The 27295-nt window shown below is 34.8% G+C and overlaps 3 protein-coding genes and 1 non-coding gene across 5 annotated transcripts; 1 reads left to right on the forward strand and 3 right to left on the reverse strand.

The window, feature by feature from the left end:
• Positions 1 to 2560: 2560 nt before the first annotated feature.
• LOC132054717 (high mobility group B protein 6) lies at positions 2561 to 3977 on the reverse strand. The gene is made up of 3 exons (XM_059446686.1): positions 3473 to 3977; positions 2898 to 2969; positions 2561 to 2765 (listed from the first exon to the last, which is right to left on the reverse strand). The coding sequence occupies exons 1-3, from the start codon at positions 3914 to 3916 to the stop codon at positions 2697 to 2699; spliced, it is 585 nt and encodes a 194-aa protein (XP_059302669.1). The 5' UTR covers positions 3917 to 3977; the 3' UTR covers positions 2561 to 2696.
• Positions 3978 to 4105: 128 nt separating this feature from the next.
• TRNAI-AAU (transfer RNA isoleucine (anticodon AAU)) lies at positions 4106 to 4179 on the forward strand. Its single transcript has one exon. It is a non-coding gene; the product is annotated as a tRNA-Ile (tRNA).
• A 611-nt stretch (positions 4180 to 4790) lies between these two features.
• On the reverse strand, positions 4791 to 9344 carry LOC132054719 (cytochrome b561 and DOMON domain-containing protein At3g07570-like). The gene is made up of 5 exons (XM_059446687.1): positions 8993 to 9344; positions 8593 to 8778; positions 7755 to 7971; positions 5464 to 5747; positions 4791 to 5170 (listed from the first exon to the last, which is right to left on the reverse strand). Exons 1-5 carry the CDS (start codon positions 9185 to 9187, stop codon positions 4940 to 4942), a joined length of 1113 nt encoding a protein of 370 aa, XP_059302670.1. The 5' UTR covers positions 9188 to 9344; the 3' UTR covers positions 4791 to 4939.
• Positions 9345 to 12061: 2717 nt separating this feature from the next.
• Positions 12062 to 25858, reverse strand: LOC132052989 (uncharacterized). 2 transcript variants are annotated; one of them, XM_059444748.1, is made up of 7 exons: positions 25447 to 25858; positions 23184 to 23283; positions 19921 to 20031; positions 17500 to 17614; positions 14049 to 14131; positions 13092 to 13153; positions 12062 to 12529 (listed from the first exon to the last, which is right to left on the reverse strand). In XM_059444748.1, exons 1-7 carry the CDS (start codon positions 25638 to 25640, stop codon positions 12415 to 12417), a joined length of 780 nt encoding a protein of 259 aa, XP_059300731.1. In that variant the 5' UTR covers positions 25641 to 25858; the 3' UTR covers positions 12062 to 12414. The 2 variants fall into 2 exon arrangements, with proteins under 2 accessions (XP_059300731.1, XP_059300732.1); XM_059444749.1 differs by having other exon boundaries at positions 19921 to 19983; positions 25447 to 25853.
• Positions 25859 to 27295: the final 1437 nt, after the last annotated feature.

The raw sequence follows: 27295 nt of genomic DNA on the forward strand, positions 1-27295 counted from the left end.
CAAATACCTCGAGACAAAACCGACGGGGGGAGGGGGGGGGGGAACCAAGGAAAAATCAAACAGACTTGACAATATCAGAAAATAGTGTCTCGGAACACAAACGACGGACTCTGTCGATTAAAATCGAGAGAGTCCATCGGCTAAGTAAAATAAAACAAACTTTAGAAATAAATTAGAAATAGCAGAAACTACAAAAGTTGTCACTCTAAAAACAAGCGAAAAAACTATGGACAGAAACCAATGGATAAAATCGAGGGAGACTATTTTTTTAAAAAAAGTTTAATTGGTTTTTACGAAAACCAACGGACGTCCGTTGGTTATTTTCAAGGAAAAATGTGCAGGAACTTTTTTTTTTTTTAAAAGAATCACTGCAATGAAAGTATATGGGGTTTTTAGTTAAAACGAGTCTAGTGTATTTTACTTAGCCGACGGAATCCCTCGGTTTTAATTGATAGAGTCTGTTGATTTTTTTGTTCTGAGACACTATTTTCTAACATTATCAAGTTTATAAGTTTTTTCCTCAGCTTTTTTCCTATAACCGATTGACTTTCGTCGATTTTGTCTTAAGGCATTTGGTCGTTTCTTTAATAATGTGTACCTCTAATGTGAGTTCTCTTTTTCCTCTTTTTTATTTTTTTTATTTTTTTATAGTTCTCATCAAATCTAACAAACAGAGTTAGATGAATATTTTGTTGGAGACTAAAAGTATTAACTTTTGGCCAACTTAAAGGACCAAAACTGTTAAGTGCATACTTAAGGAACCATTTTTAACCAACTCTCATATTTAAGGGACCACTTTTGTTAACTTGTGGCAAACTTAAAGGACCAAAACCGTTAAGTGCATAGTTAAGGGATTATTTTGAACCTACTCTCATAGTTATGAGACAATTTATGTCCTTTTCTCTCCTTTTTCATCAATACTTCCATAGAGTGGCGGAGCATGAATTTTACCAAGAGGTTCAAAATATGAGAGAAACACGGAGCATTCAACGTTACTTGACCTTATAAGTTGGCTTATAAGTTGTTTTCGAAAATATGTGCTTAAAATAAGTAAAAAAATAATTGAGCACTTAGATGTCTAAAAGAAAAAACGAACATAAGCCAAAAAAAAATAAGTTGGACTACCCCAACCTTTTTTTCGAACATAAAAATCTGAAACGACTTATAGAAATAAGCCAATCCAAACGGGCTCTATATATACAATCAAACCTCTCATTTTACTATACCTCCTCCAGACTCAATTGAATTTTATGATCTTAAATATGCCACGAAAGATATTAAAATTAAAAAGTTAATAACTATAAAATGTGATATTCTTTTTTTAAAATTATTTAGTTTATTTTTTAATTTAAAAAAAATGTCACGTGGCTTTAAGAAAAAGCCTACTCATTTATTTTTAGTAAACATATATTTCTAAAGCCACATGATAATTTTTTTCTCTGGAGTGTCAGATCTTGTTCGTTTTAAAAAATGGGTAGTCTTATTTTTTTAAAGCCACGGAGATATTTTCTTAAACGAACCAGGCCCGACCCACTAGAAAAAAATTGTATATGTCGCGTTAGAAAAATGTCTAATAAAAAAAATGAGTAGACTTTTTTTTAAAGCCACATGGCATTTTTTTTAATTAGGAGCCATTTGGACATGATTTGAAATCATGTTTGGACATACAGTTTGAATTTTCTTAAATTATATTTTTTCCTATAGACATAAAAATCCCACAAGTTGTGAAAACTATCAAAACTTTCCCAATTCTTATACAATTTTACGAAATGTGCAAGTCATAGTTTATAATAAAATTAATATGCTAGTAGAAAGCCTTTCTAAAAAACACAGTATCAATTGATCAAACTTTAGTTCAATAAAAAAAGAAAATTTAAATGAATATTAATGTAACTATGACTTGGTAGAAGTTAGAACATATAAAGGTTGGTAGAAGTTAATAAGGTTGGTAAATGGTTGGTGGGAGTAATTATTAAAAATATCTACCAACTTATGTGTCTTTTTTTTTCAACATATAAACTTATTGGTCAAGTTTTACATTTAAAAATTTTGAAATCCCAAATCATGCCTTTTTAAAGGATTTGGGATTTCATCTCATGACATGAAACCACGACATGAAATTGCATGTCCAAATGTTGATTTCATCTCATGACATGAAATTGCATGTCCAAATGCCTACTTAAAAAATAAGCTAAATGATTTTTTTTTTAAATCCCGTTAGCGAAAAGGGTATGTTTGCAATATTTGTGTAAGGGTAGGGGTATATATGCACCATTTTGTAACGGCAAGAGTATATATACATTACTTTTTTAACGGGGAGTGTATTTGCTCTAAGTCGCAAAGTGGAGGAGTATCTTTGCACCTTTGCCCTACATAATTTTTTTTTTTAAACCATAGTTAAACAGTATAATTTTTCGCCTTAGAAGTTTCGAACCTCCTTGGCCCTTCCTCCCTCCGCCCCTGCTTCCAGAACGAAATACTGGCGATAAGTTTGAATTCTCATCCGAAGATTAATGAGGAAAGACAATGAAAACAGTAGAATAATTTCAAGGAACAAACATTGATAGAACCAAAGATATATTTTATACAATAGAATGATAGTCCAACATGACACAATTAACCAACAACTAGTATGTTGAAGGTTCGAAATTGTATGAAAAGGAAAATGCTGTGACTATAGCTATAAAATTCATTCCCTATGCACTTGGGTCCTTGTCCGATGAGCTATCGGTCATGATTTCATCTTCTTCATCGTAATTCAGCTCCTATAAGAAATATAAATTTTCCATATCAATTGTCCACAAAAGAAACAGAACACGCTTTCTATACTTGATTCAATGCGCTAAAATTAATTAAGTTCCACCAGATAAATATGAAATGTGAAATGTTCTACTTGCCTTTAGATGATCTCCCTTTATCTTCTTTTCTTCTTCCTTCTCCCTCAGCGTTCGAATTGGAGAAATTCTTAGCTGCAATATACAACCACGTTCAATCTATCAATCAATCAACTTCATCTCAATGGGAAACAGTTTATTCTTCGAAATCTCTATATCCATTTCACTGTAATCATGTTCACTTCATTCAAATACAAAAAAAAAAAAAAAAAAAAAAAAAAAAAAAAAAGGTGCAGTTTGAAACTAGTCCGAAGTTCATTGAATTTCACACAACCACAAACAAGAATATTGTTCAAAAAATCAACTTATAATCGAATTTATTTTTAAATTTCTTGCATCTTCACTTAAGATAAATCTCTAATTACAAAAGGGAAAAGGTTTAAATTTACCTCTGAACTATGCGAAATGGTCTAGATTTACCCTCCGTTAATATTGGAGTCAAATATACTGCTGCAGTTATTAAAGTGACCAAATATAACCTTATTTTCAAACACAGGGATTTTGTTTTTTTTAAAACTTTCCATTTTTGGTCAGACTAAAATTCACCTGAAAGCAATCAGAACTAAAAATAGAGTTACCGTGCAGGATAATCTGAGTTCTTTCAATCGAAAAAGCCGATCAACTTCAAGCTCAAGCTCTTTCTGTTCCTCTCCTCTGTTTAACATCTCTTTCATCTGCAAATCTAACATCAAATCCCTTTCTTTCAACATCTTCTCTGTTTTCTCTCTATCGATTCTCAGTCTTTCTAGTTTTTCACGAATCGCGCTAAGCTCCTCAGCTAACGATGAATCGAATGGTTCTGCCTGAATAATGCTGATTGGATTTGTTGCCTTTTTGGTTGTTGAAAAATCTGAATAAAAATCAAGATTCTCTTTATTTGAGTTTTGGATGCATTTTTGAGGTTGTTTTGGATTGGTGGTAAGTGGAATTGATGGAGCGTTTATGGGTTGAAGTGGTTTCCGGCCAATTTTTGGGGGGTGGATCTGATTGTTTGGAAAAGGTGATGGAGCTGTGGATGCCATTTTTTTTTATTTTCTAAAGCTTTAGTTTTGTTTGTTCGAATTTGAAATGGTTGAGGCGGACAACAACGGCTACTTATAAAAATGTGTGTGGCAGATTCTGAAAGTAGCACCAAAAATAAAAAATAAAATCCAATGTTTTGTGGGTAATAGAGGTAACTTAGGCAAGTTAATGCTTTAGAACATCAACGAGGCCCATTAGCTCAGTTGGTTAGAGCGTCGTGCTAATAACGCGAAGGTCGCAGGTTCGAGACCTGCATGGGCCACAGTTTTTCATATTTTTTTCTGCCAAATTTGTAGTACTTAATTGTTACTGATGTCACTTTATTTTACACTTGTTATACGGGTAATCTGCATTTCTAACTAAATAGTCTTTTCTTTTCAAATACAAAATGAAACTAAATCTTCATTAACTATGCTGTATATAGATTTCACGTAGCTTTCTACTTGATTTTTGGATGGAATAACTTTTGAGTACATCCCCGAAATTTGTTTAATGCAGTAACTTGTTTAAAAACATTAAAATGATTTGGCCATATTCTTTTATTAAATCAATCAAATCTGCAAATGAGAGTTTGAAGAGTAGTGACCATTTGGGCATATTTGTTAGACTGAACATGTGGAAAGAATCGGGAGCTTGTTCAGGTCACTGAGAAATATTCATTTGAGTAGTAACATATTAGGCAATTAATATGAATTAATCCTCAGAAGGTCTCATGAATTTTATTGTGTGTCGGAGGTTTCCTGATCCAGAAAGGTTTCAGAAACACGAAAAGTCTTCCCATCTTCTCATACACTTATTCCCAACTATTAATAGATATCACCTACATTGATTTTGTTGAGGAAAAAGAGAAGTTACTATCAATTTACATTGGTCTTGTAAATACTGTATTGAATAAATCTTAAATTCTGGAAAGAATTGGCTGTTAGTTTTTGTAATGTGTATAGAGAAAATACAAAGGAAAACCTTCACAAACAAGAAAGATAAACAAAATATTACATGAATGAACATAACAAAAATGATTTCTATTTTCTCTTCCACATCCTGATCTCAAGCACTGCAGCAGTGATGAGAAATATAACCAGCACAAAAGCAAAACCACCCTTCCAAGAACTTCCTGCATTCCCTAAATGGATACCATAGAAAACATTTATTGTTGCCAAAAATATCAAGAGTCTCCCTGTGATGTAATGGTACCAATTCCAATATTTTCTTATTTTTGATTCCTTCTCTGGTCTGACCAATATTGCAATAACCTGTCCAACAAAGAAAAAGCATTCAAAATGAATACCAATGAAGAGTCAAAATTAAAATCATCGACATTATTTTTTTTCAATTATATAAAAGATGTATGAAAATACTGGCCTCTGCGGTTTATATTAATTAGATCTTTTCTGATTAACTAATATTCAAATAGTAGTGAGTGCAGTGATATTCAGAAAACTAGTGATCTAAAAATCCTGAATGTGTCTCTATTTATGCACCTATATATATTAGGATTGAGTTACATTACTCATAATTTTTGTAAGTATAGTCACTTCAGACAAACCTGCAAGCAACCAAGAACAAGAATGAAGATGCCGAGGCCTTTGTGTCTATTGACGTTGTTCTGAAGACGAGCATTGAGAACGAGCCCACTGATAATACCCGCAAATCCGAGGATGAACCCTAGTGATTGAATGGTTGTGTGAGAGTAAAACCAGATTGGATCATATTGCCTCAAGTATCTAGCTACCATGACTCCAATGAGCATGAAAATTGCCCATCCAAACATGTTTAAAAGCCCATGGCTTCTCCTCAGATTTGCATAAAGTGTCTTTGTTTCACTTTGACCTGTTTTACAACGACACAATGATATATAGAACTTGTCAAGAACATCTTCAACTAACGTACTCCTTCTGTTCCACTTTGTGTTGCAGTGTTTGAGCAGATGTGAAGTTAAGAAATAAAAGAAAATTTTTGACACATACGTTAAGTTTCTGTGAGTACTAAATTTACCTTGCAGGTTATTAGAGTTTTACATATTTTTTTTCATCATAACAAGGTGAAAATTTATATCAAGTGGGTCCTAACAAATTATGTCACTAAGTCTAATCATAGGCACATAACACAATAACAACATAAATGTATGCAACAAGTAAACGAGTACAACATATAATGATTAACACAAGTCCAACATTTATCAAAATTCCAGTCTAATCATAGGCACATAACACAATAACAACATAAATGTATGCAACAAGTAAACGAGTACAACATATAATGATTAACACAAGTCCAACATTTATCAAAATTCCATATAATGATATGTATGGTAAAGATTCAAACTTTACTCCAAACCGACGTTGTGTGACACTCTTCTTGGGATAATATAATAAAGTTTCAAAATATATAAATGTGACACTTCTTTTGGACAAAGTTAAAAAAATTATGGCACATAAAAATAGGGCGGAGAGAGTACTTGAAAGGATTCAATTAAACATATTCACCTTACATCAAAAGATCAGGAGAAAACATAAGCTATCATATCTGTCCCATTAAAATTCAGCATCATGCAGTAGTCTGTTTCACATTGATTTATCCAGTTCAATCAACAAGCTTAAACTATTAAATGCACAAGACAGAATTCAACTAAGATGTTATACTAACTGCTACACCATAATTGTCTTGTGGGTAGTATTTTTCATATTTCCACTTTAAGATTTGCTTTATCTTAAATAAATTGAAATACACATTTAGTTTGCTAGTCATGACTCATGAGATCTCAGCTAATTTGGTTATAGAAATAGTTGATTGAATGGTATTGGGATTATTAAAGATAGGTTCATCCTATAAATCAAAAGAAGTTCCCCCTTGTACCATACTGAACTAACTCAAAACGACCATTCTTTTTTTAAAAGAAAATGAAAACTAAACAAACAACATTGGTTCCAACTTCCAAGTCAAAGACGTAAAAACTGCTAAAAGCTACATATGTTTGTTAGTACTTCAATATTATTGTTGTTAATAGTATAAGTAATTGATACATTCGTTAGTGCGTGACAACTACATCTTCTTACTCTTTGACCAATTATGATTGCCTTCATTAGAAGCTTTCATGGAACCCACCCACCACTAGTCTCCATAGTAGTAACTAGTAAGACTTTTGTTGTTTCTCAATCGATGTTTGGTATTAACATTGTTTCCCAAATTAATTCAAACTTGTACCGCATAAAACCCGTTAGAAAGGGAAGCTCTTTTTATTAGAGTGACAATTAGCCCTAAAAACATTACCCCTCCCCTCCCAACCCGCTCAATGACACATTCATTTATAAACTCAATTCATTTCGATCCGCCTAATTCAATCCATTTAAAAGTTGAGTTGATAAGTGACGTAGTTCAAGTTGATCAAGAAGAGCTCTTTTCAGAATATTTTTAATTTTTTTTTCATATTTTTATAGCCAAAATAAAGAACAAATTTTTTATTATGTTAGTCTATTTAAGCCCCAACACATTTCAGCCCAATTAACTCTAACATTTTTCAAACACTTGTGTATGTTTATGTTACATCTAAATTGTAATATTTGTTTGTTTGATATAAGAAAAACAAAATTAAGAGCATTGGATTGGCATAAGTTGCTTATAACTTATTTTGTTTTTTGAGTGTTTTCAAACATTTTGTGCTTAAAATAAGTGTAATTGGACCCATTTAACTTAGTTTATCTAAAGCGAACATAAAAACAATAAAAAAAATAAGTTGGACTACCCTTTATTTTTTTTCACTTATAAGAAAAAGCCAATCCAAAATTAAGTCCTTACAACAATCATTAACCAGAGCAAAAATTCGATCAATTCACTAACCTGTGTTATAATTCAAGGAAGTAGAGGTATGATCCTCGTGTTCCGACAACTGGAAATCAGCGGTGGACGGCAGCATTCCGGTCGGTCCAACGGAGTAGATGAGCCGATTGCTTGGCATTTCAGTATTCAACTGAAAAGCCAAATAAATTCTGGAGTTCTTAGCTACAACGGAGGATGTAAAGTTGACAAGTTGGAGATTTCCCTCATCCGGCAATACCTGCTCGAAGGCCATTCGTTTGATGAGACACAAAAAGGAATATCGAAAATTTGAGTGGCTAAAGCTGAAGCAGTTACTTTCGAAGTAATAGAAAGAAAAACAAAGACAGAAGTGGGAAAGTTTGATTTTATTTTCTTATAAAAAGTGATCAAATTTTACTACTAATAGATAAAATCGACAAGAAACTCAAAATAAAAATGATCTTATTATATGTATACATTCTAATTTTTTATTTTTTTTTTAAATACCAAAACAATAGTAACTTGTCCTAGATCTGACAATAGATAAAAGGAAAAAGGATCAAGTTTAAATACCCCATTATTAACAAAATATCTTAATTTCATCATGCACTATAATTTGGGACTATTCATACATTTGGGTTTAGTAAATCGTGTAGTATTTGCCCGTAACCCTAATAGAACTTCAACGTGGACTCAAGATAAAGTAAAACGAAGAATAATTTCAAATTTTGGACATTTTTCGGAAGGAATTTAATACATGAAACCCACCTATTTCACTCTAGAGTTCCATTAAGATAAATGACAAATGTGATTTTCTTTTTGCTAATGACGAGAATATGAATGACCCCACAATATAATGGAAGACAATATTAAAATCTACCTCGTTGGGCGATTGTCCGCCAAGAAAATACTTCTTCATAGTGGCAGTTCCGTCATTAGTGACCCAGCCAACAATAGCAGTGGAGCCAACCATTTTGCCGTTTTTAGAAAATCCCATGGCTATGTATGCATTTGTGTTTGGTGCTGAGAGAACAAAGCTCCACACATTTGTATCTGTTCTCATATACTTTAGAGAGAAAAAAAAATATGGAAGAAAATGTTAATGGAAGAATTAATGAGATATACACTACTAGAAAATCGTTAATTGACTCGCTAAAGGATTTTTGACGTAAAATATGTTACTGACAAGCCAAATTTCAACGAGTTTCATTGAAAATTAGCGATTTTCTGATAGTAATAATGGAAACTGCAGTTGGAGAAAGGAAATTTATAATAATTACTCTGAGGATGTAGCCTTGTTGATCCCATACTGAAAGACAATGGAAAGAAGTTGTATCGAACAGAATTTTGTTTTTGAGGTTGAGACTGGAACTGCACGAATCTGTACTGCTGCCTTGAGAATTTACTTTGAGAATTTGGGAACTAATAAATATTTGGAAGATCAAGAAGGCAGAGAATTTGAAAGATGTCTTCATCTTTCAACTTGTTTATCTCTCACTACTTCTTTGTGTAATAGAAAGTATTTCAATGTGAAAGAAGTGGGAGAAATGATTGTAAAGGGTGGAAGTAGTGGCCTAGTTGGTTATGTGCATGGAGAGAGAAGTTGTGTGTTGAAGTTTCATCGAGTAATAATATTGGGAAATAAACAAACTAACATGGTGTGTATGTGAAATGGAATAAAAGGTGGGAATTGTGATTTGTTGATGTCAAGTTTAAAAATAGTACTATAATCAATCATGTGAATACCTGAAATTAATGGATACATTTTAGAGGTGATTTTCTTCTATTCAAATTGTAAGAAGGCAACAAAAGATCTCATTTCCTCTAAAAAATTATCCGAGTTTAAATGGGTTGAATTGTTATCTATTTATTGACTTGTTTGAACCAATTAAATTACAAATGACCCACGACCCATCAAACTATTAAATAGTTTAACTCAAAAATCAAATTTGTAGATTAGGAATTATGTAAATCTCAAGGAGGTTGGTTCAATAGTAATAGCGCGGGCTAGCCACTTTTCACTCTTGTAATTGAAAAATAATCACTATCATGAAGTTTTAAATTTCACAGGTAAAACTCTATGATAATTTGAAGTTTCACCTGTGAAATTTGAAACTTTATAACATTTTTTTGCACGGATTGCCCTTCTTTTAGGGTGGTCTTTAAATTTTACCCCTCATATTTGTGGTCTTTAAGTTTTGCCCTTCGCTTGGATACTTGAGGTTCTGGGTTCGAACCCCCGCTCAAGCATAAAATAAATAAATAATTTCGCAAGGCAGGGCTGGGGGAAGTGTATCTTGATCCGCACACATCCTTATGAAAAACTAAAGTTATGCGGAGGGCGTACTTTGCCTTGAGGCATATACTTTATTTTTTTTACTTTTCAAGGTAAACTTTTAGTTATCTTTAAGAAAAAGTTAACGCTTATGAGACATACTTTTAGTTATCTTTGCCGCCTTAACTAAAAGTGTGCCCCATAAAGACATAACTAAAAGTATGCTTGTAAGGCGAACTTTTCTGAAGGCATAACTAAAAGTTTACCTTATAAGGCAAAGTCTATGCCTTAAGGAAAAGTTTTGCCTTATGGGGCATACTTTTGGTTATGCCTTAATTAAAAGTCTGCCCTATAAGGCATAGTTCCTTGAGGAAAAGTTTTGCCCCATAAGGCATAACTAAACTATGCCTTGAGGAAAAGTTATGCCCTCTCCGGCATAACTTTAGTTTTTCCTTAGGACTTTATGCTTTTAGGATCCGCATACACTCCCCCGGCTAAATCTCTGTCTTGCGAAATTATTTTTTTATTTTATGCACGAACGGGGGTTCGAACCTCAAATCCAAGTCAAAAACTTAAAGACCACAAATATGAGAGGCAAAATTTAAAGACCACCCCAAAAGAAGGAATTGCGCACTTTATAACAGTGACTACTTCTTAATTACATAGGCTGAAAGTTATTTATGAATTTTATCCATTGGGTCATATCAAACAACTTAAACCATGACTTGGGTCATTACTTATTTATCGATATAACCTATTTTAACATGTTTAGATTTGATCCAACTCAGTTATTTAATGCCTCTAATTAATTTATCTATTTAACTCCAACTAACTCAGATTTGGAACTCAGTTGATTGATTTGACTAACATGATGTCTAGATAGTATTGAGATCGAAGTAATAGTTTAACAAAGAGGGAAATTAAAAAATGGGGACCTCCCAATCCCATGTCGTATTAAAGAAAAATGGAATCATTAGGTAATACGTTGATGTAAAGATTACTATATCGTGACTGGTCGCAAAGGTCAGATTTTATATTCCAAAAAGAAACAACCAAGGTCCAAGAAGATGAAGTAAAGTTTTGCCTTATATTGGTCTGCTAAAGCTGTTACAGATCTTTCGTAAAATTTAGACATTGCAATTTTTAAATAAAATCGCAATCATGAATCACCTGTCCGTCTATAAGAACTAACCAAATCAATTTCTTCGGATGTGAATCATATATAGAAACAATTGCAAAGGCGAAACTGTACATGTGTCCGTTCTTGATGTTATATATATATATACTGACATTGTTAAGAGTATTTTATACTATACTCAAAAAGTGAAATTAGTAATTTGAAAAATAAGGCACGATACCTGTTAAAACATGTTTAGCTTCAAATACAATGATTGAATAACAATTATTTTACGCTAAGGTATATGTAAGTTGAATCCTTCATTAATTGCCAGTCTTCCATTTACAAATTGGTAGTAAGAGAACGGACAACTTCACAGAGAAATCAAATGTCAAGTATAGTTACCAATTTTAGAAAATTGTTGCAGAAAAGGTGTTGCCATACATGGTCTTGTAAAGAAGGTTATACATCAGCAACCAATAAGAGAAATCAAAATCAGTTCATAGACGGCCACTACGTGTTTGAATCACCCAAAGGGGACTGTACAACCACCTTTTTTCTTTTATTTTTTATTCGACGTGCAATGTCATTTTTCTTTAAATTGGTATTTAATTTGCACCTATGAGTATATCTAATGTCTTAGATTCTTATTTCATTTGAAAGAGCAACATTTGCGTTCTTGATTGAATATTGAGCCATAAATATTCCAAAATTTGTAACAAACTCTACTCATGTTCCCCAACTAAAAAGCAGCTCGAACTAGAAGTATCCTCTTACCAGTCTACAGCTAAGCTTCTTGATACCATATAATCTGACAAACTACAATTTGATGGATGTTTCAAAATGTGTCCAAAAGAGAAGAGGCCACAATCTTCATGGAGGAAACTATTGTATAAATTAATGACATGAACTTTGAAAAAGAAAAAAATAATAAAAAACAAACAATCAATAGACGGATGGTGTCAACTTTTTCTATTTAACATTTATCAAAGAAATTATTTACAGAAAATAGAACCCTTCCTACACATAATATATTCACATGGTAAAACCAGCGACTTCCTAACGTTATTCCACCGAAGACCAAAATATATGGTAAATAACAAATAAGGTTAACAGAAAAAACAAAGTGCAGAAACAAAATGCTGTAAAAGGAACAAAACCAGTAAAAACTTGGTGCAAGTTTCCCTGGATGAACTACTTGACAAGAAGAGCCAGTTTATTATGCTTTCTAAGCGATTGAAAGGGTCTCAACTTCAGGAAACTCACGTGCAGCATCTCTAGAAAGCCCGAGACAGGAACAAAACAGGACCTCATGATTTATTTGGTAACGATGGTGGTCGCTGAATGATTGAGTTGGCGAGCTCCTCATTTAGCTTTACAGGGAGCGGAGGCATCTGATCCATTACCTCTGGCGCGTCATTCAAGCTGCAAGAGATTGTTTATTTTAGCACGTAATGAAGCGGCAAGCAAGTCGAGAGAAGTCAAGAAATTATGCACCTTGTTGAGTATATAATACAAATATATACTTTGTCTGATACACGGACCCTTTTACATTTTTCCCAGACTTAAAAGAACTTTTGGGGTTAACTTTTACATTTCTTCCTCTTTTTTTTGATAGACGATAGCAGCTAGTTTTCCTTTCTTTCTTACCAAGTACTGCATCCTCAGAATTGTAACCCTCCCACGGCATATAAGCTACTAATACGTTTTTCCCCAAAGCTAAAATGTAGGTCAATCTATCTTCTTTATTTGCAATATGTGCTTGACAAGTAACTCCCACAATTGAAAAGAAGTAGACGTGCAAAATTATCAGATAGTATGTGTTCTTGACGATAAAGGAGACTCACTCATGATAAAAAGCATGGAAATGAGATCCCACTCATGATAAAAAAGAATGACAGGACACAGAGATAAATACATGCATTAATACACACACACACACACACACACACAGAGACAGAGAGTGGAAGGATAAGGATAATCATACTCATTTAAGATGGTGAGGATATTGTTTCGAGCCTGGAAGAAAAGGTTGATGTTTTCCTGGATCTGCACCAATCACAAAAAAGGGTAATGCTTTACATTGAAAATTGCCAACAAGATGAAAAATCTATCCATGTAACTTTTTCACGAATAATACAGCAGGCTTATCACTAGATAGTAGGCACAGCATATAAGTCGCTGTTCCTTGGATGAGTGCACTTGGAAAAATAAGGATCTTGCAAGCAAAGAATATCATGACACAGAAGCATAGCAGAAAGAAGCCCTGATAGTTCTCTATCCTTATAATTACGAACTATATCTGAATCTTCAAGAGAAAGATCATCCCCAACAGATTCTCATGCCTGAATGCTTACAGGGTTTGCAGAAGTTAAAACTCAAAAATGCATATACAAGAATTGCATTATATCATACTATACACAAATGCCTCCATGAATAGAATAAATAAAAAGTATCCTGTGCCTCCTTCAAAAGTGAAGCTTGTCACCGTAGGGAACAAGATATCTGTTCCCTCATCACTCCCACTAGAGACAAAATTTTAGCTACCTTCTCTTCAAACCAGGCAATGAAGAACTAATTTACCCCCTTAACCTTCATATTAGCAATGTAACAGAGATGAATATTCTTTACCTTTTTATCAGTAAAGATAAAAATTCATCAAGTAGGAACCAGCACTAAGAAAGTGCTAAGTACGATAAAAGTCTACGAGGCAGTCTCCCACTATTACTGAAGGGAGCTGATAAACTCTAACATGCTGTCATTGTTGTCTAAATATTCAAATTTACACCAGTAAGCGAGCTGAATAACAACAGTCGTATTTCCTTTTAAAATAAGTTTATTACAAGTGTAAACAGCAGACAGTATCATTATCGTTGTGTGTCACAGATCACAGATAAAAGGGTGAGGCAGGGGGTAATGGAAAATCTCAAAACCATTAACTGACCTTAAAAGCGGCAAAGTTAGCAGAAATTTGATCCAAGGCCAGAGCATTTTGCTCAAGAAGCTGTCCAGCGGGACCACCAATGGCTGAAAAATTACAAGACTTACATACACCATATATGTCCAAAATAAAATAAGAAAAAAAGGACCTAGCTAATAAACATGATTGTTTCCCATTGGAATATCACGGACGGAGAAAAGGAGAATGTAATGCATATTGTTGAAATGCTATTCTATCTAGTATCTACATAATGTATCAAAACATTCTGAGTTGGTTATAAGTGCACTGGTAAAAAGATCATTCTCTAAAAACCACGAAATAAGACAACAGGATAAATTGGAGCAGATACAAAAATCTTAAGGATCCAAAGGTTCAAGTAATTGCTAACACTGATGGAGCATGCAGAGAAGCAGAGTTCATATTGTCCCAAGCACCAACTTAGATATTGAATAGTACAAGTAAAACACGGCGGTAACCATGAATGGAAGAATAGCATCCAGCATATAGCTGATATACAACTACTTTTCTCAGAGGAAAATTACATAGCATTGGGAGGAGAGAGACGGGGGAATAAGAAAGTCATTGAGTGATAGTATAACCACTTCGCTCAGAGGAACATTGCATGCCATTAGGAAGGTGATTTGGGGGTGGAGGTGGGGAATAAGAGACTCGGTGAGCATGACAATGGTTTTCTTCTTCCTTTTTTTTTTTTTGTTTTTGGTGGGGGGGAGGTTGCAGTTTAGTAAATCCCACCACCCAAAACCTTCCCTGTCCAGGAGTCAACAATGGCCCACTTTTACAGAGGTTAATAGCATGTTTGATCAAGCTTCTAAAATCTATATTTATTTATTTTTTGATGACATGGGAACCCGCAGCCGCTGCGCGCCGAGTAAACCCGGCTCCCGTGTAATAGCTCGCAAAACCGCACAGAGAGATAACCCCACTAGGCAAGCCCTCGCGACGAGCTCGACCCGAAGGCAAATCCTCTCTGTTGTCGTAGGCAGGGGGTTTCGAACCTGAGACCTCCATTATGAAAGCCCCATGCTCAACCAACTGAACCACCCTTGCGGGTACTTCTAAAATCTATATTTTGAAAAGTGATTTCGATTACACACGGTGTTCATCGACTAGAAAAGCAAAGTTCCCTGCGAATGCTTGGAGGCTAAAAGGTACCGCGCGGGCGTACATTGGGTGATCGAAGACATGTGATGAGGGAGCGAAAACCGGGGGTGAGGATAGAGGAGGAGACTCGAGCACTTTCCATTGTGATGGGGTTGCAGATCGCCTAGTCCGTTTTTATTTTCCTTGGTGACGAGGGATGATCGTTGACACGGCAAATTCGAGGAGGTGGGGTTCGTAGCGAGTTAACGCTAAGCGAGACCTCCATTTATGAAAGCCCCATGCTCAACCAAGGCTGAACCACCCTTTGCGGGTACTTCGATGATGTCACACATATATTTTGTGACGAAGGTGCCACCAAAACTTAAGGCAAGTCTGGGTTAGGCAACCATGTGTTTTGTGAAAAAGTACTTCTGAAAAGTAGCAGTTTGTGTTTAGCTAATCATTTTGAAAAGCATTTTGCCAATATTGGAGCAGCACGATTCTTGCCTGATCAAGGTTCATAAAGTGCTTATGGAGAAAAGCTATTATCCTTTAGCTTCTACTGCTCCGCTCATTATTTCTTCCAAGCCCACTTTAACTCCTTCTTTTTATGCTTTGGTAAGGGTCTTTCGGAAACAGCCGTCTCGCTGATTTCACTGGGTTGTTGTTGTTGTTGTTGTTGGCAGAAAAAAGTATTTGGCAAAAAGTAAATGGTATTTTAGCTAATCATTTTGAAAAGCATTTTGCCAATATTGGAGCAGCAATTCTTGCCTGATCAAGGTTCATAAAGTGCTTATGGAGAAAAGCTATTCCTTTAGCTTCTACTGCTACTCAAAAGCCCTTTCCCACTCTGCTCCCTTGGTGGCGCAAATACCCAAGATCTTGGCAGAAAACTAAATGGTATTTGCCACTGGAGCAACCGACAAAGTAATAAACCCATATGAATAATGGGGAGCTTCAATCCACATAAAATTTCATTTCATAGGGCAGTCAGAAATGTATGAAATTCCAACACGTCCAACTTCATAATGTCAAAACATGCTTACCAAAACAGAAAAAAGCTCAAAAGTGAGCCATAAAGAATCATCTACAAGTCAACTGTCCAATTAGGAAATCAAAGATTTTAAAATTATTTTTCTATTAGTTCTTAAATAGAGTGAAATGCTCTTTAAAATCACCAATAGATTAGCTTTTAAAAGGTATTATGTAAAGTTGGCAGAGAGTTGTTTGTGGCCAATATCTGAAGAATAAAAATGGGCGATCTCACTTACAAAAACTCATTGAAACTTTTAACATCACATAATAGATGTGCACAGTTTAATCCATATAAAAACAATTCAGTACCTTTCATATGAACTATAATTTTAGGGCATAAAAAATTCAAATAAATAATCTGACTCCAAATTTCGGCCAAACAAAGTTCTTGACTGGCATCACCGCATCAGTTTCTGAAAATAGTAGATCTCCTGATCTTCCAGACAACATGTTTGCACTTTCTTTGGGGAACACTAGAAAGGTGATGACCTAGCATAGCTTTATTATTTTCACATTTCAACTAATCCAGCATCGACCCTTTCCTTCACATGTTGCTCTAAATAATAGAAATCTGTGTACTGAGGGTATTATGGAAGGAAAGGAACCAAAGACATTTTGAAGGGATTGCTCAATCTATACATAAATTTTAAATTTAAATGCTTACAATAGTTAACTTTTTGGTATTAGCTGTTAAAGATGTTTATGTTTTTCTGATTGATTGGAAAGTCAAGCACAAACTACAAAAGCCTAAAGATTTTTATGTGGTAGACAAGTTGATCGAGTTTATGGATTTTACCCAGCCTTAGCCTGTTTTAATACATACTTTTGCACTACAGCATCTCCATGGTGCTCTTTATGTATTGCAATAATAAATTTACTTTACCTATCAAAAACTATAGAAGAAATCTTAATAAAAGTATTACCATATCAGAATACAAATCAATAAGGGTATACCTCAAAAAACGTTCTAATATCTAAAAGTACTCATAGTGTTCATTTAAGCCATCATGCTCATAAATCGACACAGGATGGCTCAAATTGAAGTACTCTCTGTAAGTTTGAAAATGACAGTTATCAGAACCTCTAAGGGATTCGGTTATGATCATCAAGAGGAGATTATATGCTTATCATCTCTATTCATTTCATCTTCCTGAACATGCATACCTCCCTCTAACATGTCATTCCAGGCAGGACCACTAGACACTAAGTGCAAAAAATAAAAGCAGAGAGCTCCAAACAGCGTAGCTCCTACTTAAAACTCAGTTTTCTCAAATTTCAGTTGATCTTTAAAAGTGGAATCAGAGGCATAAGGACCAACCTTGGTAGGAAATTCCATCATCGCTGTCCATCGACATAACAGCTTGAGCATAGGGAGGACCATTTGTGCGATTAGCAACATGAGTAGATTTTGGCATAGATTCTGTAACTTTTTCCTAAAACCAAAAAACAAGAGAATCATGGCAAAGAACTTATTATTCAAAATCCAATGCAATGTACGGCATAGCTGTCAAAAGTTGAGACTGCAAGTAAATCGGTTTTTTCCTTTTGGGATAAACTAGTCTCAGGGTGCGTGCCTTGCGTGTGAACCATTTGACAAGAAATAACTTAATATGTAAGAAAAAATGGAAATTGTCATTTGTTAGAATGAATGCAACAAAAACAAATAATGACAATTCATTTAGAATACATGTTATCTTCTACAATCTCATCCTTGTTACTTTAAATTTGTATTTTACCCATTTAACTTTTAATACCATACTATAATCGACTTTTGCTTTATTTTCTAATTTCTTTCACCACTTTTCTCGTGTAATATATTTAGATACCTAAGAGTTGTCAATTTGAAAAATAAAACTACTTACTGTATATGAGGAATTTGAAAAAGAATAGAATTAATTTTTTTTTTTTGAAACAGGTAACATATTTGAAAAAGAATAGAATTAATTAGTTAGTTCAAAATTTTAATAATTTGTTTGCAACATTAAAGAAAATAATTTATTTTATATTCATTCAGATTCTTGATATTAATCATTTCAAATTTATTTTAACTGTAATTATAATTTATTCCATAAGAATTGTACGAACTTTCTTAGTTTGACTTTTTTGATTTTATCATTTTTTAAAGTCTTTTTATATTATTTCTAATTCAGCATTTTGTGTTGGGGCTTTGTGCTTTATATACTTTAATGTAATTAAATTAATGTAATCTTTATTGGGTCAGAAATTAATTACTTTATATACTTTAATTTAATGAAATTAACATAATCTTTATTGGGGCTTTTAATAACTTAAATATTAATTTCTAAAAAATACTTAAATATTATTAAAAAGTATTTTAAGTTATAAAAAAAAAAAATTAAGTTTCTAAAAAAGATATTGACCCTATTTAGTTAACTCGGTAAAGAATAAATGTCACATTTAGATTAATTGACTTGTAGGCTTCTAGCTAGCCAAATAGAAATGTCAGCACCAAAGTACCCAAAATCCTACAAAGAAATATACTGCCTTCGAACTAAATCACAATTTTAGGGCTCTCAGCTCGTTTTTGCTCCCAAGATTATCTTTTTAATTTGCTAAAATATAAAAGGAAAAGAATACCGTTAGTTGTAAGGAAAAAAAGTTAGAGAATAGACATCAAGGATAAGTTATTTTGAAGAGCTAAAAGGTTGAATTTTTTGGGTAAAACTTTAATTGATTCTAAAGTCCTAAATATTAGGATTTCCTACTAGTTCAATAAGGAATGATTTAATAAAAAGAACTTTAATTGATTTTAAAGAGGCCTAAATATTAGAAAAGTAACCTAAATTACCGTTTTGTTCAATGTAAAATTAATTTTTAAGGGTAAAACAGGCGAACGACATTTCACTAAGGAGATTCGTGCTTTTATAATAATATAGATAAGGAGACTGGCCGAGGGTCTATTGGAAACAACCTCTCCGCCTCCCGAGATAGGGGTAAGGTCTGCGTACACACTACCCTCCCCAGACCCCACTTGTGGGATTACACTGGTATGTTGTTTTTGTTGTTGTTGTTGTTATATAGATAAGGACTGCAAGCAAATATTTGTTTCAGTTGTTTTAAAAGGATTAGATAACTAACCCAAGGTACTATCCAGGAGTTGAAAGGCAACCATACATATACAGCGCCTTGAAGGGTACTAAGTGGCCCTACACTTGACGGAAGACAATTTCTGTCTCTGAAAAACTAAAGTGTATAGCAAAGCCTCCTTTTTGGGTCTCTTACTTGAAGGCTTAGCTTGGGTAACAGCCTAGAATCATGACTAGTAAACAAACACGTAATGCGTGCATATGTCACATATAGTTGCTCTTTTTGTGTAAGCACATCAGCCTTTTTGTTTATGCCTATACAGTTGTCTGCTTCCAAAATTTCAATCACAACAAAGTTTCACAAATGACATGGATCTCACATCAATAAAAGAAATTAGACTGAGAAAGCTGAAGAAAGAATGATGACAAAATATAAGATCAATGAACTCTTCATAATGAGTTCAACATGGGCCACACAGCTTCATATAAATGTTTTAAACCAGTAGTTGATGCACCTTAATCAGAACCTCATTAGCAGCGTCATAGTCCCATGGGGAAATATGGCTGCATCTGGATGTATGTTGAAACAAAGAACATTCGTCCAACAAAGAGACACTTGCCAAATGAAAACACCCTTTCTTAAGTATCTATTAAAAGGGCCAAGAACCATGTGCTGCAATTAGATAACACACCTTTTTGTCTTTATTTTTCTTCGAAATATGATCTTCTTTTCTTCGCTTCCCGTTTTCCTTTTTCTGCTTCAACAAAGAGAAAGAGCAGTTGAACGTAGTTATTATGCATAACTGAGAAAGAAAAAAGAAAAAAACAGATTTAGCTCCAAAAGAAGGCATTGTAAAGTCTTCCTGCTTGCCAAACAATTTTTTTGTAAGAATACAGTATACATTAATTTCCACACTTGTACCCGCATAGCACTTTGTTCTTCATAAAGTGTACATTTAAACTAGAAGCCAAAACCTCTTTAGAGAGGTTAAAAGCAACCCTATTCAAGGGAAGGCAGGACCCGCGAACTAAAAATGGATATCCAATATCCATTTTTCTTTTTCTTATTTGTGAGGAGGTTGGTGGACTAGTATAGGGATAAGAAGATTGACTTGCACGTGGTGTTTGTTGACCTAGAGAAAGCTTACGACAAAGTCCGAAGGGAGGTTCTGTGGAGATGTCTGGAAGCTAGAGGTGTTCCTCTAGCATACATTAGAGCGATTAAGGACATGTATGATGGAGCCAAGACCTGGGTGAGCCAAGATCCGGGTGAGGACGGTTGGAGTTGACTCAAAACACTTTCCAGTCACGATGGGCCTGCACCAGGGGTCCGCTCTTAGCCGTTTTTGTTTGCTTTGGCAATGGACGCACCGACAAGCCACATTCGGAGAGGTGTCGTGGTGCATGTTGTTTGCAGATGACGTTGTGCTTATTGACGAGTCGCGGAGCGGTGTTAACGCGAGACTGGAGGTTTGGCGACAGACCCTGGAGTCAAAGGGTTTCAAGTTGAGCAGGACGAAGACAGAGTACTTAGAGTGCAAGTTCAATGGTGTGAGTCAGGTAGAGGACGAGGACGTGCAGCTAGATACTCAGGTCATTCCGAAGAAAGAAAGTTTTAAGTACCTGCGGTCGATCATCCAAGGGAATGGCGAGATTAACGACGATGTCATACATCGTATTAGAGCGGGATGGGTGAAATGGAAGCTCGCATCGGGGGTGTTATGCGATAAAAAAGTGCCGCCTATACTAAAGGGAAAGTTCTACAAAACGGTGGTCAGACCGACTATGTTGTATGGGACGGAATGCTGGCCAGTTAAGGAAGCTCATGTCCAGAAGATGAAGGTAGCAGAGATGCGAATGCTGAGATGAATGTACGGGCATACCAGGAGAGATAGGATTCGGAATGAAGTGATTCGGGACAAGGTGGGTGTGGCCCCTGTGGTGGATAAAATGCGGGAAGGGAGGTTGAGATGGTCCGGCCATATGCAGCGGAGATGCGTTGATGCGCCAGTGAGGAGGTGTGAGAGGATGGCAGTGGTGGGACTGAAGAGAGGGAGAGGTAGGCCAAGAAGCACGGGAGATGTGATTCGGCGAGGATATGGCGGCCTACTTGACTTACCGAGGACATGACCCGGGGATAGGAGGGGGTGGAGGTTGAGTATCGGTGGGTAGAGGGCTAGTGGGGAGAGCGGGATCTCTTTCTGTATTAGGAAGTATTAATATACTGGTTTTATGTGTTGGGTCTTGTCTATCCATGTTGTTTTATCATGACTTCTTTGCTCTTGTTATTTCTCATTTTCGCATTGCTTTGATTTGCTTGTCCGTATCTAACTCTTTTCCCTTGTTTTCCCTTGTTTCTTTTGAGCCGAGGGTCTTTCGGAAACAACCTCCCTACCTTCCAAGGTGGGGGTAAGGTCTGCGTACACTTTACCCTCCCCAGACCCCACATTGTGGGATTCAACTGGGTATGTTGTCGTTGTTGTTGTTGTTATCCTTATTAAGTTGGCTAAATTAATTATAATTAAGAAATTTTACTGGCAAATGGTGCTGGTATCTGTACAGTGTCAGGACTACAGCTCCTTTCTGCTGCAAGGAGTCAATATAGTCCAAAAGAGTGACAAAATGATCTACATTCCCCATCTAATACCAAAAAGCCAAAAACTGTAAGTGTCTATATATTATGCAATAAATGCCACTGGATGCCTTAAGGCCATCCAGAATGGCTATATCTCCATATTGACCATATTATACATTGATGGATGGTGTATGCTGCCTTGAGATGCTTGTTTATCATCTTTTGATTTCTCCAACGCTGATTGCACCTTAAGTGCTGGATATCACCCAATAAATGCTCAAAAAAGGTTGGTAAACAGCCCCATATTTGGCTGGACATCGTATGATGCAGAAGCTGTTCTGAATCTTCCAATGCAGATATCTACACAGAACAGCATCTAGTTTACATACTTATTCCCCTCCTTAGATTTGCTTGAGTTACGGAAGCTCCGTGTAAGGCAATCCAAGTGAAACATACTACTTCCAATGATGCCAAACTCTTCCAAAAGGTTTTCTCGTGGCGATTGTTTGCTTCTAACTGTGTTGTTCAGTATTCTATTTCACTGCAAAGAAGCCAGTAAAATCTATCATTCCAGATCAGTCTATCATTCTGTGACTGTGGGAAAATCTTGGTTAGCCACTCTCTCAATCTCCCAGTGAAAAAATACTTCTTTAACTCTAGCTTCCATCTATTCCTTGCTCTACAATCAGCCACAGTGGCCTCTTGGTTCATCACTGAAGCATATAGATCATGGAAGATCTCCATTAAAGGTGAGTCGCCCAGCAATGCATCCTGCCACATCTTGATGTTCTTCGAATCAGAACTTTCAAATTGACTAGGTTCTGAAGTTATTACCATAAGTTGCCAAAGTTTGTCCAGACAGCGACACCATATAGGATATCTGTTTTGTCTGATCCTTCAAATTCTCACAATAGCTACAAAAAAGAACAATCCTGTTTCACCAGGAGCTTTTTCCCACCCATTTTAAATTTTGGTTGAGAGTTCAAGTAAGAACTGTACCCCTACCCCCCCCCCCCTCCTTCAATCCTCGCGCTCCAAGAACACATAAGCAAGAACCGTCATGGGCTTCACTAATTATTTAGTCAGCTTTAAGAAAATAATCTTTCAATCTTAGACATTCCCAAGCTAGACACAAAATCAAGACTAGCAGCCTAACTCTGTACCAAAATTAACATCCTTCAGATCAATCTCTTACCAAGTCCTACTTTTACTGTTTACATCCTAAGGAGCAGGTCAGAAAGACTTCCAATTCAACTAATACCAATATCTAAATTATGGAGAGGCTAACAAGTATGCCTTAAAAATTAAAATTACAGGTGATAACAGCTGATTAACAATACACGGATAAATAACTCAAAATAATATGGAATCATAACTTACACTCATCCATCTACATCTCAATACTATATCTCGTACACACTTGTTTTTTAACTGCATCGCAATTTTAGCATAACAATGCAGTTTGTTGTCAGCTGCATATCTGCAAAAATAGCATTTCACTGTCATTTTATTCGAGAAGTAAAAAGTGGTAGTCTGGCAGCAGTATTATTCGAGAACGCATGTTGCAAATAGAGTCAAACAGTGATTAGTCAGACGATAACCAGAAAAGTTCTATTGCGCAGGAATGCATGATTCAGTTAAATATAACAACTAGGACATTTACATCTGCATTAAGCCTTTCATGAAAAGGCTGAAAAACATGATGAATGACTAATATCTGCTCATCTGTGTAACAGCTTTAAAACAGGATTTCTTATGCAATCTTGTTGTTTTCTACCCTTTACTTACACTTACTCTAAATGGTAAGCACTGTCAGAGTAAATTTGTAGCTTGATTCTGGGAAATTAACTTTTCATTCTCATCATAATTACCTGTCCAGGAAGATGCAAGTATCAATGGGTATGATGAAAAGGATGACAACAAGGACTTTGCATGATCTATCTTTAGGTCCAGACGGGGATCCTCTTTATTCAGTGAAATTTAACAAAACGTTAATTACTTTTACGTAATGTATTCATCATCAGAAGCGGATCCAGAATTTAAGTTTTATGGGTTCAGCATTTAAGGTTCTTAGCATTGAACCCATTATATCTTTAAAGTTATGGGTTCGTATCTACTATTTGTTGCAATTTTCGTGGATTTTTACATATAAATTTATGCTTTGTGTTGAAAGTACCAGTTTCAGATGAACCCATTGTTGGTATGCTACATCCGCCCCTGTTCATCATGGAAGCATTTGCTATCTTCTTTCAGCTCCTTTTTTCTCTTTCTTTCTTTGATTTTTTGTTTCGTTTTTTTCTATTTCTCTCCACTTCATCAGATGAATTCATGTACACTTTTTTGTTCTTTCTCTCCTTTTTTTCTGTCCTCCTTCGCTTTATCAGACCACAGTTTGAACCTCCTCAAAACAATTCCTTTGCTTCTTTTCTATGTTCTCTCGCTTTTTCCCTTTCTTTTTATTTTAATTGATTATTAGTTACTTCAAATTGAGATTTGTCTCTATCTTAGCCACTATAAATTTGTTTCACTATAAATTATATACATGACAATAAGATCTAAATTACACAATATTTTTGAAAAACAATCTAAATTACAAAATGAGACTTGCTTGATCATATTTGTATTCCATCCATATTATTAAATTTTTGGTCTCCAATTTTTCCAATACTAAATAGAGTTTTTCCTCAGAAATAAAAAATTAGCTATATGCTCTAAGATTTTTTGGTATCTTCATGTTTTTCTAGCACTAAAACTTCATATTTCAGTTGTTACGACATTGATACTTCGTCAATAGCATTCTACTCCTCTCTGTTTTGAACTTCCATAGCAACAACCGAATTTCAATACTTATTCACTTTTGTCTCTATTTTTTAATAGGTTTTAGATAATTATTCAATAACTGCACAGCTAATAACTGATAACACAAGTGAAACAGGTAACAACTTAATAAAGTCATAAATCACTATATTTTTTCATCACATGACATTATGATAGCCTGTTTGGCCAAGCTTCTAAAATCAATTTATTTTGATAAGTGGTTTTTTTAAAAGTACTTTTGGGCAGCAAGTGTTTGGCCAAGCTTTTAAAAAGTACTTTTAAGTGTATTTTCTCAAAAGTGTTTTTCAAAAAATTATGGAAAAGCTACTTTCTATAGTTTCCGAAAAACAACTTCTGCTACTTCCCAGAAGCACTTATTTTCTCCCAAAATCTTGACCAAACACCTCACTTAACTACCTGTTTGGCCATGAAAATTTCTTACGTTTTCCCGGAAAATTATTTCACTTTATTTGAAAATCAACATTTGGCCACGAACATTCCTAAAACAACTTATTTTGGATAACACCTAAAACACTGTTTTCACTTCTTTTTTCACTTTCAGTACATTCAAACAACCAAATATTCTTTGCACAAAATATAACCGTTTTACTCCATCGTCAACTCCAACTTCAAAATTCCAAATGAAGTAAAAAATATTTGAATTTCATGGCCAAACACCTACTTAAAATAAGCACTTTTGACCTCCTAAAAGCTTGACCAAACAAGCTACAACATCAAAATTTTAAAATCCTGCATCCGCAACAAATAGATTAATAATAATTCACAAATGAAAACTACACACAGCTAAGCAAATACAATCACATACTCGTCAAGCAATTCTTTAAGGAGAGAGTGTTCTTCGGTAGTCCATTCGACGTTAAGGCATGGATTTGGATGCTTAAGCGCCGCTTGTGTCGGACCAATAACGGAGTTATCAGGAACCGAAACGCCGTTAGTTGTGGTGCTATTCCCATTGTTTGTTCCTTCTTGGCCGCCATTATTATTCGCACTTGCAGCCATCGAAATACGTCGTCTTTCTGTTTGATAAAATGCCTCTGAGAAAACTATGAAAGTGTTTACTGTTTAGCGCTAAATTTTGCTGAGAAAAATGAGTTTATTGGATGCGCAAGGGTGAAAAAGAGGGAAAAACTTGGAGAATTATCTCTTTAAAGGATTGAGTGAATCGTTAAGCAAATACTTAAAATGTGATTAGACTGCTCTAATGACGTGTATGGCTTTTTCTACTCTATAAGAAATTACATCCACAGAGTCATATTTTAAATTACATCGGCGTAGCCACTTTTTTACGGTATATAATAATATATAATTTTATACACCTACTGTAGACAAATGTATCAACCTTTTATAAAAGTGTATAATAATGTATGAGAGGTGTTTATATATATGTTTACACTGGTATACAATATTATATAAATTTATACAAGAGTTGTTTATACATGAGAGGTGTTTATACACATTTCTACATGTATAAAATTGTACAATAATGGAAATTTGGTGGTATAGGGGATAGGATGAAGAAGACGAACCTCTCCGGTGGAGATCCAAAGGGGAATTCGGTGGAGATCCAGTGGTACAAGAGAGAGGATGAAGGAAACTACCTCTCCGGTGGAGATTCAATCATACAACAAAGAGGATGAAGGAAACGACCTCTCCGGCGACTTCTCCAGCAGCTACAGCAGGTAAAAACAAAAGTTGGCTAAACCGGGTAAATATTTTACCTGAATTGGTATAGAGTGTAAAAACCCCAATAAAATATTCACATGAGATTTTCTCTGTGCTTGTATTTTGGGATGCAATTAAATCTAAAATTGTAGAGTGCTCAATTCCTTCAAGTTTACTCATGACAATCATTTAAGCAGATGAAAGAAATAATGTGTATTGATGAGTCCAATGGATAGGGTTTTAATACTATCAGTATTAGCGGTCGACTCGGTTCATTTGCTTTTCACGTTCCGTGTATAGTCAGAAAAGGCATATCAATGAATCCAATCGACAAGCTTTAATACTAGCAGTTTTAGCGGTCAACTCGGTTCATTTACTTTTCAGGTTTCGTGTATAGATGGAACTTTGAGAAATATTTAGAAAGGCATTTCGATTGATAAAAGTACAAATGGGAGGATAAATATAAAAATAAGTGAAAAATAAACTACAATTCAATCAAGTTAATGAGATAAGCAAATTTGATTTTTCTTTTAGTTCAATAGAGTTTCAATAAATAAAAAAAACGAAAAAATCACTCAATTGAAAAGGCAATTTTATATTAGAGCCTAAAGCTGACACCTGTAATTGAGGATGAAGGAGTACTTACCACTCAAGGGCGGGTGTAGTTGTGTGGTATCGGGTTCATACAAATCCAAAGACTTTCTGAAGCATAAATTCATACATAAAAATCAGCTAAAATTGTAATAAATAGTAAATATGAACCTATAACTTTAAATATCAAATGAGTTGAATGCTAAGAATCTTAACTATTGAATCCATAAGCTAAATTCTTGGATCCGCTTTTGTTACCACAAAGGGTGGAGCTAGAGTATACTTACAAGTGCTCGACTTGCGCCATGAAATTTTGATCCATTATCTGTATATATATATATATTTAGAATTATTAATTTGAAATCTAATAACTTCAAAAGGACTGGAACAACTTTTGTCAA

The sequence above is a fragment of the Lycium ferocissimum genome, chromosome 4 (assembly GCF_029784015.1).
Source record: "Lycium ferocissimum isolate CSIRO_LF1 chromosome 4, AGI_CSIRO_Lferr_CH_V1, whole genome shotgun sequence".
NCBI classification, from domain to species: Eukaryota; Viridiplantae; Streptophyta; class Magnoliopsida; order Solanales; family Solanaceae; genus Lycium; species Lycium ferocissimum.

Coding starts and splice junctions, on each gene's coding strand:
- LOC132054717 (XM_059446686.1), bottom strand. CDS start 3,916: ATGGCATCCACAGCTCCATCACCTTTTCCAAACAATCAGATCCACCCC. Junction 2,970..3,472: donor AACTCAGATTATCCTGCACG/GTAACTCTATTT, acceptor TGTATATTGCAG/CTAAGAATTTCTCCAATTCG. Junction 2,766..2,897: donor TAAAGGGAGATCATCTAAAG/GCAAGTAGAACA, acceptor TATTTCTTATAG/GAGCTGAATTACGATGAAGA.
- LOC132054719 (XM_059446687.1), bottom strand. CDS start 9,187: ATGAAGACATCTTTCAAATTCTCTGCCTTCTTGATCTTCCAAATATTT. Junction 5,748..7,754: donor TTCCTTGAATTATAACACAG/GTTAGTGAATTG, acceptor GTTGTAAAACAG/GTCAAAGTGAAACAAAGACA. Junction 5,171..5,463: donor TTGTTCTTGGTTGCTTGCAG/GTTTGTCTGAAG, acceptor TTTGTTGGACAG/GTTATTGCAATATTGGTCAG.
- LOC132052989 (XM_059444748.1), bottom strand. CDS start 25,640: ATGGCTGCAAGTGCGAATAATAATGGCGGCCAAGAAGGAACAAACAAT. Junction 20,032..23,183: donor TGAGATGTAGATGGATGAGT/GTAAGTTATGAT, acceptor TTTCTTTCTCAG/TTATGCATAATAACTACGTT. Junction 14,132..17,499: donor TGATGGAATTTCCTACCAAG/GTTGGTCCTTAT, acceptor GTAATTTTTCAG/CCATTGGTGGTCCCGCTGGA.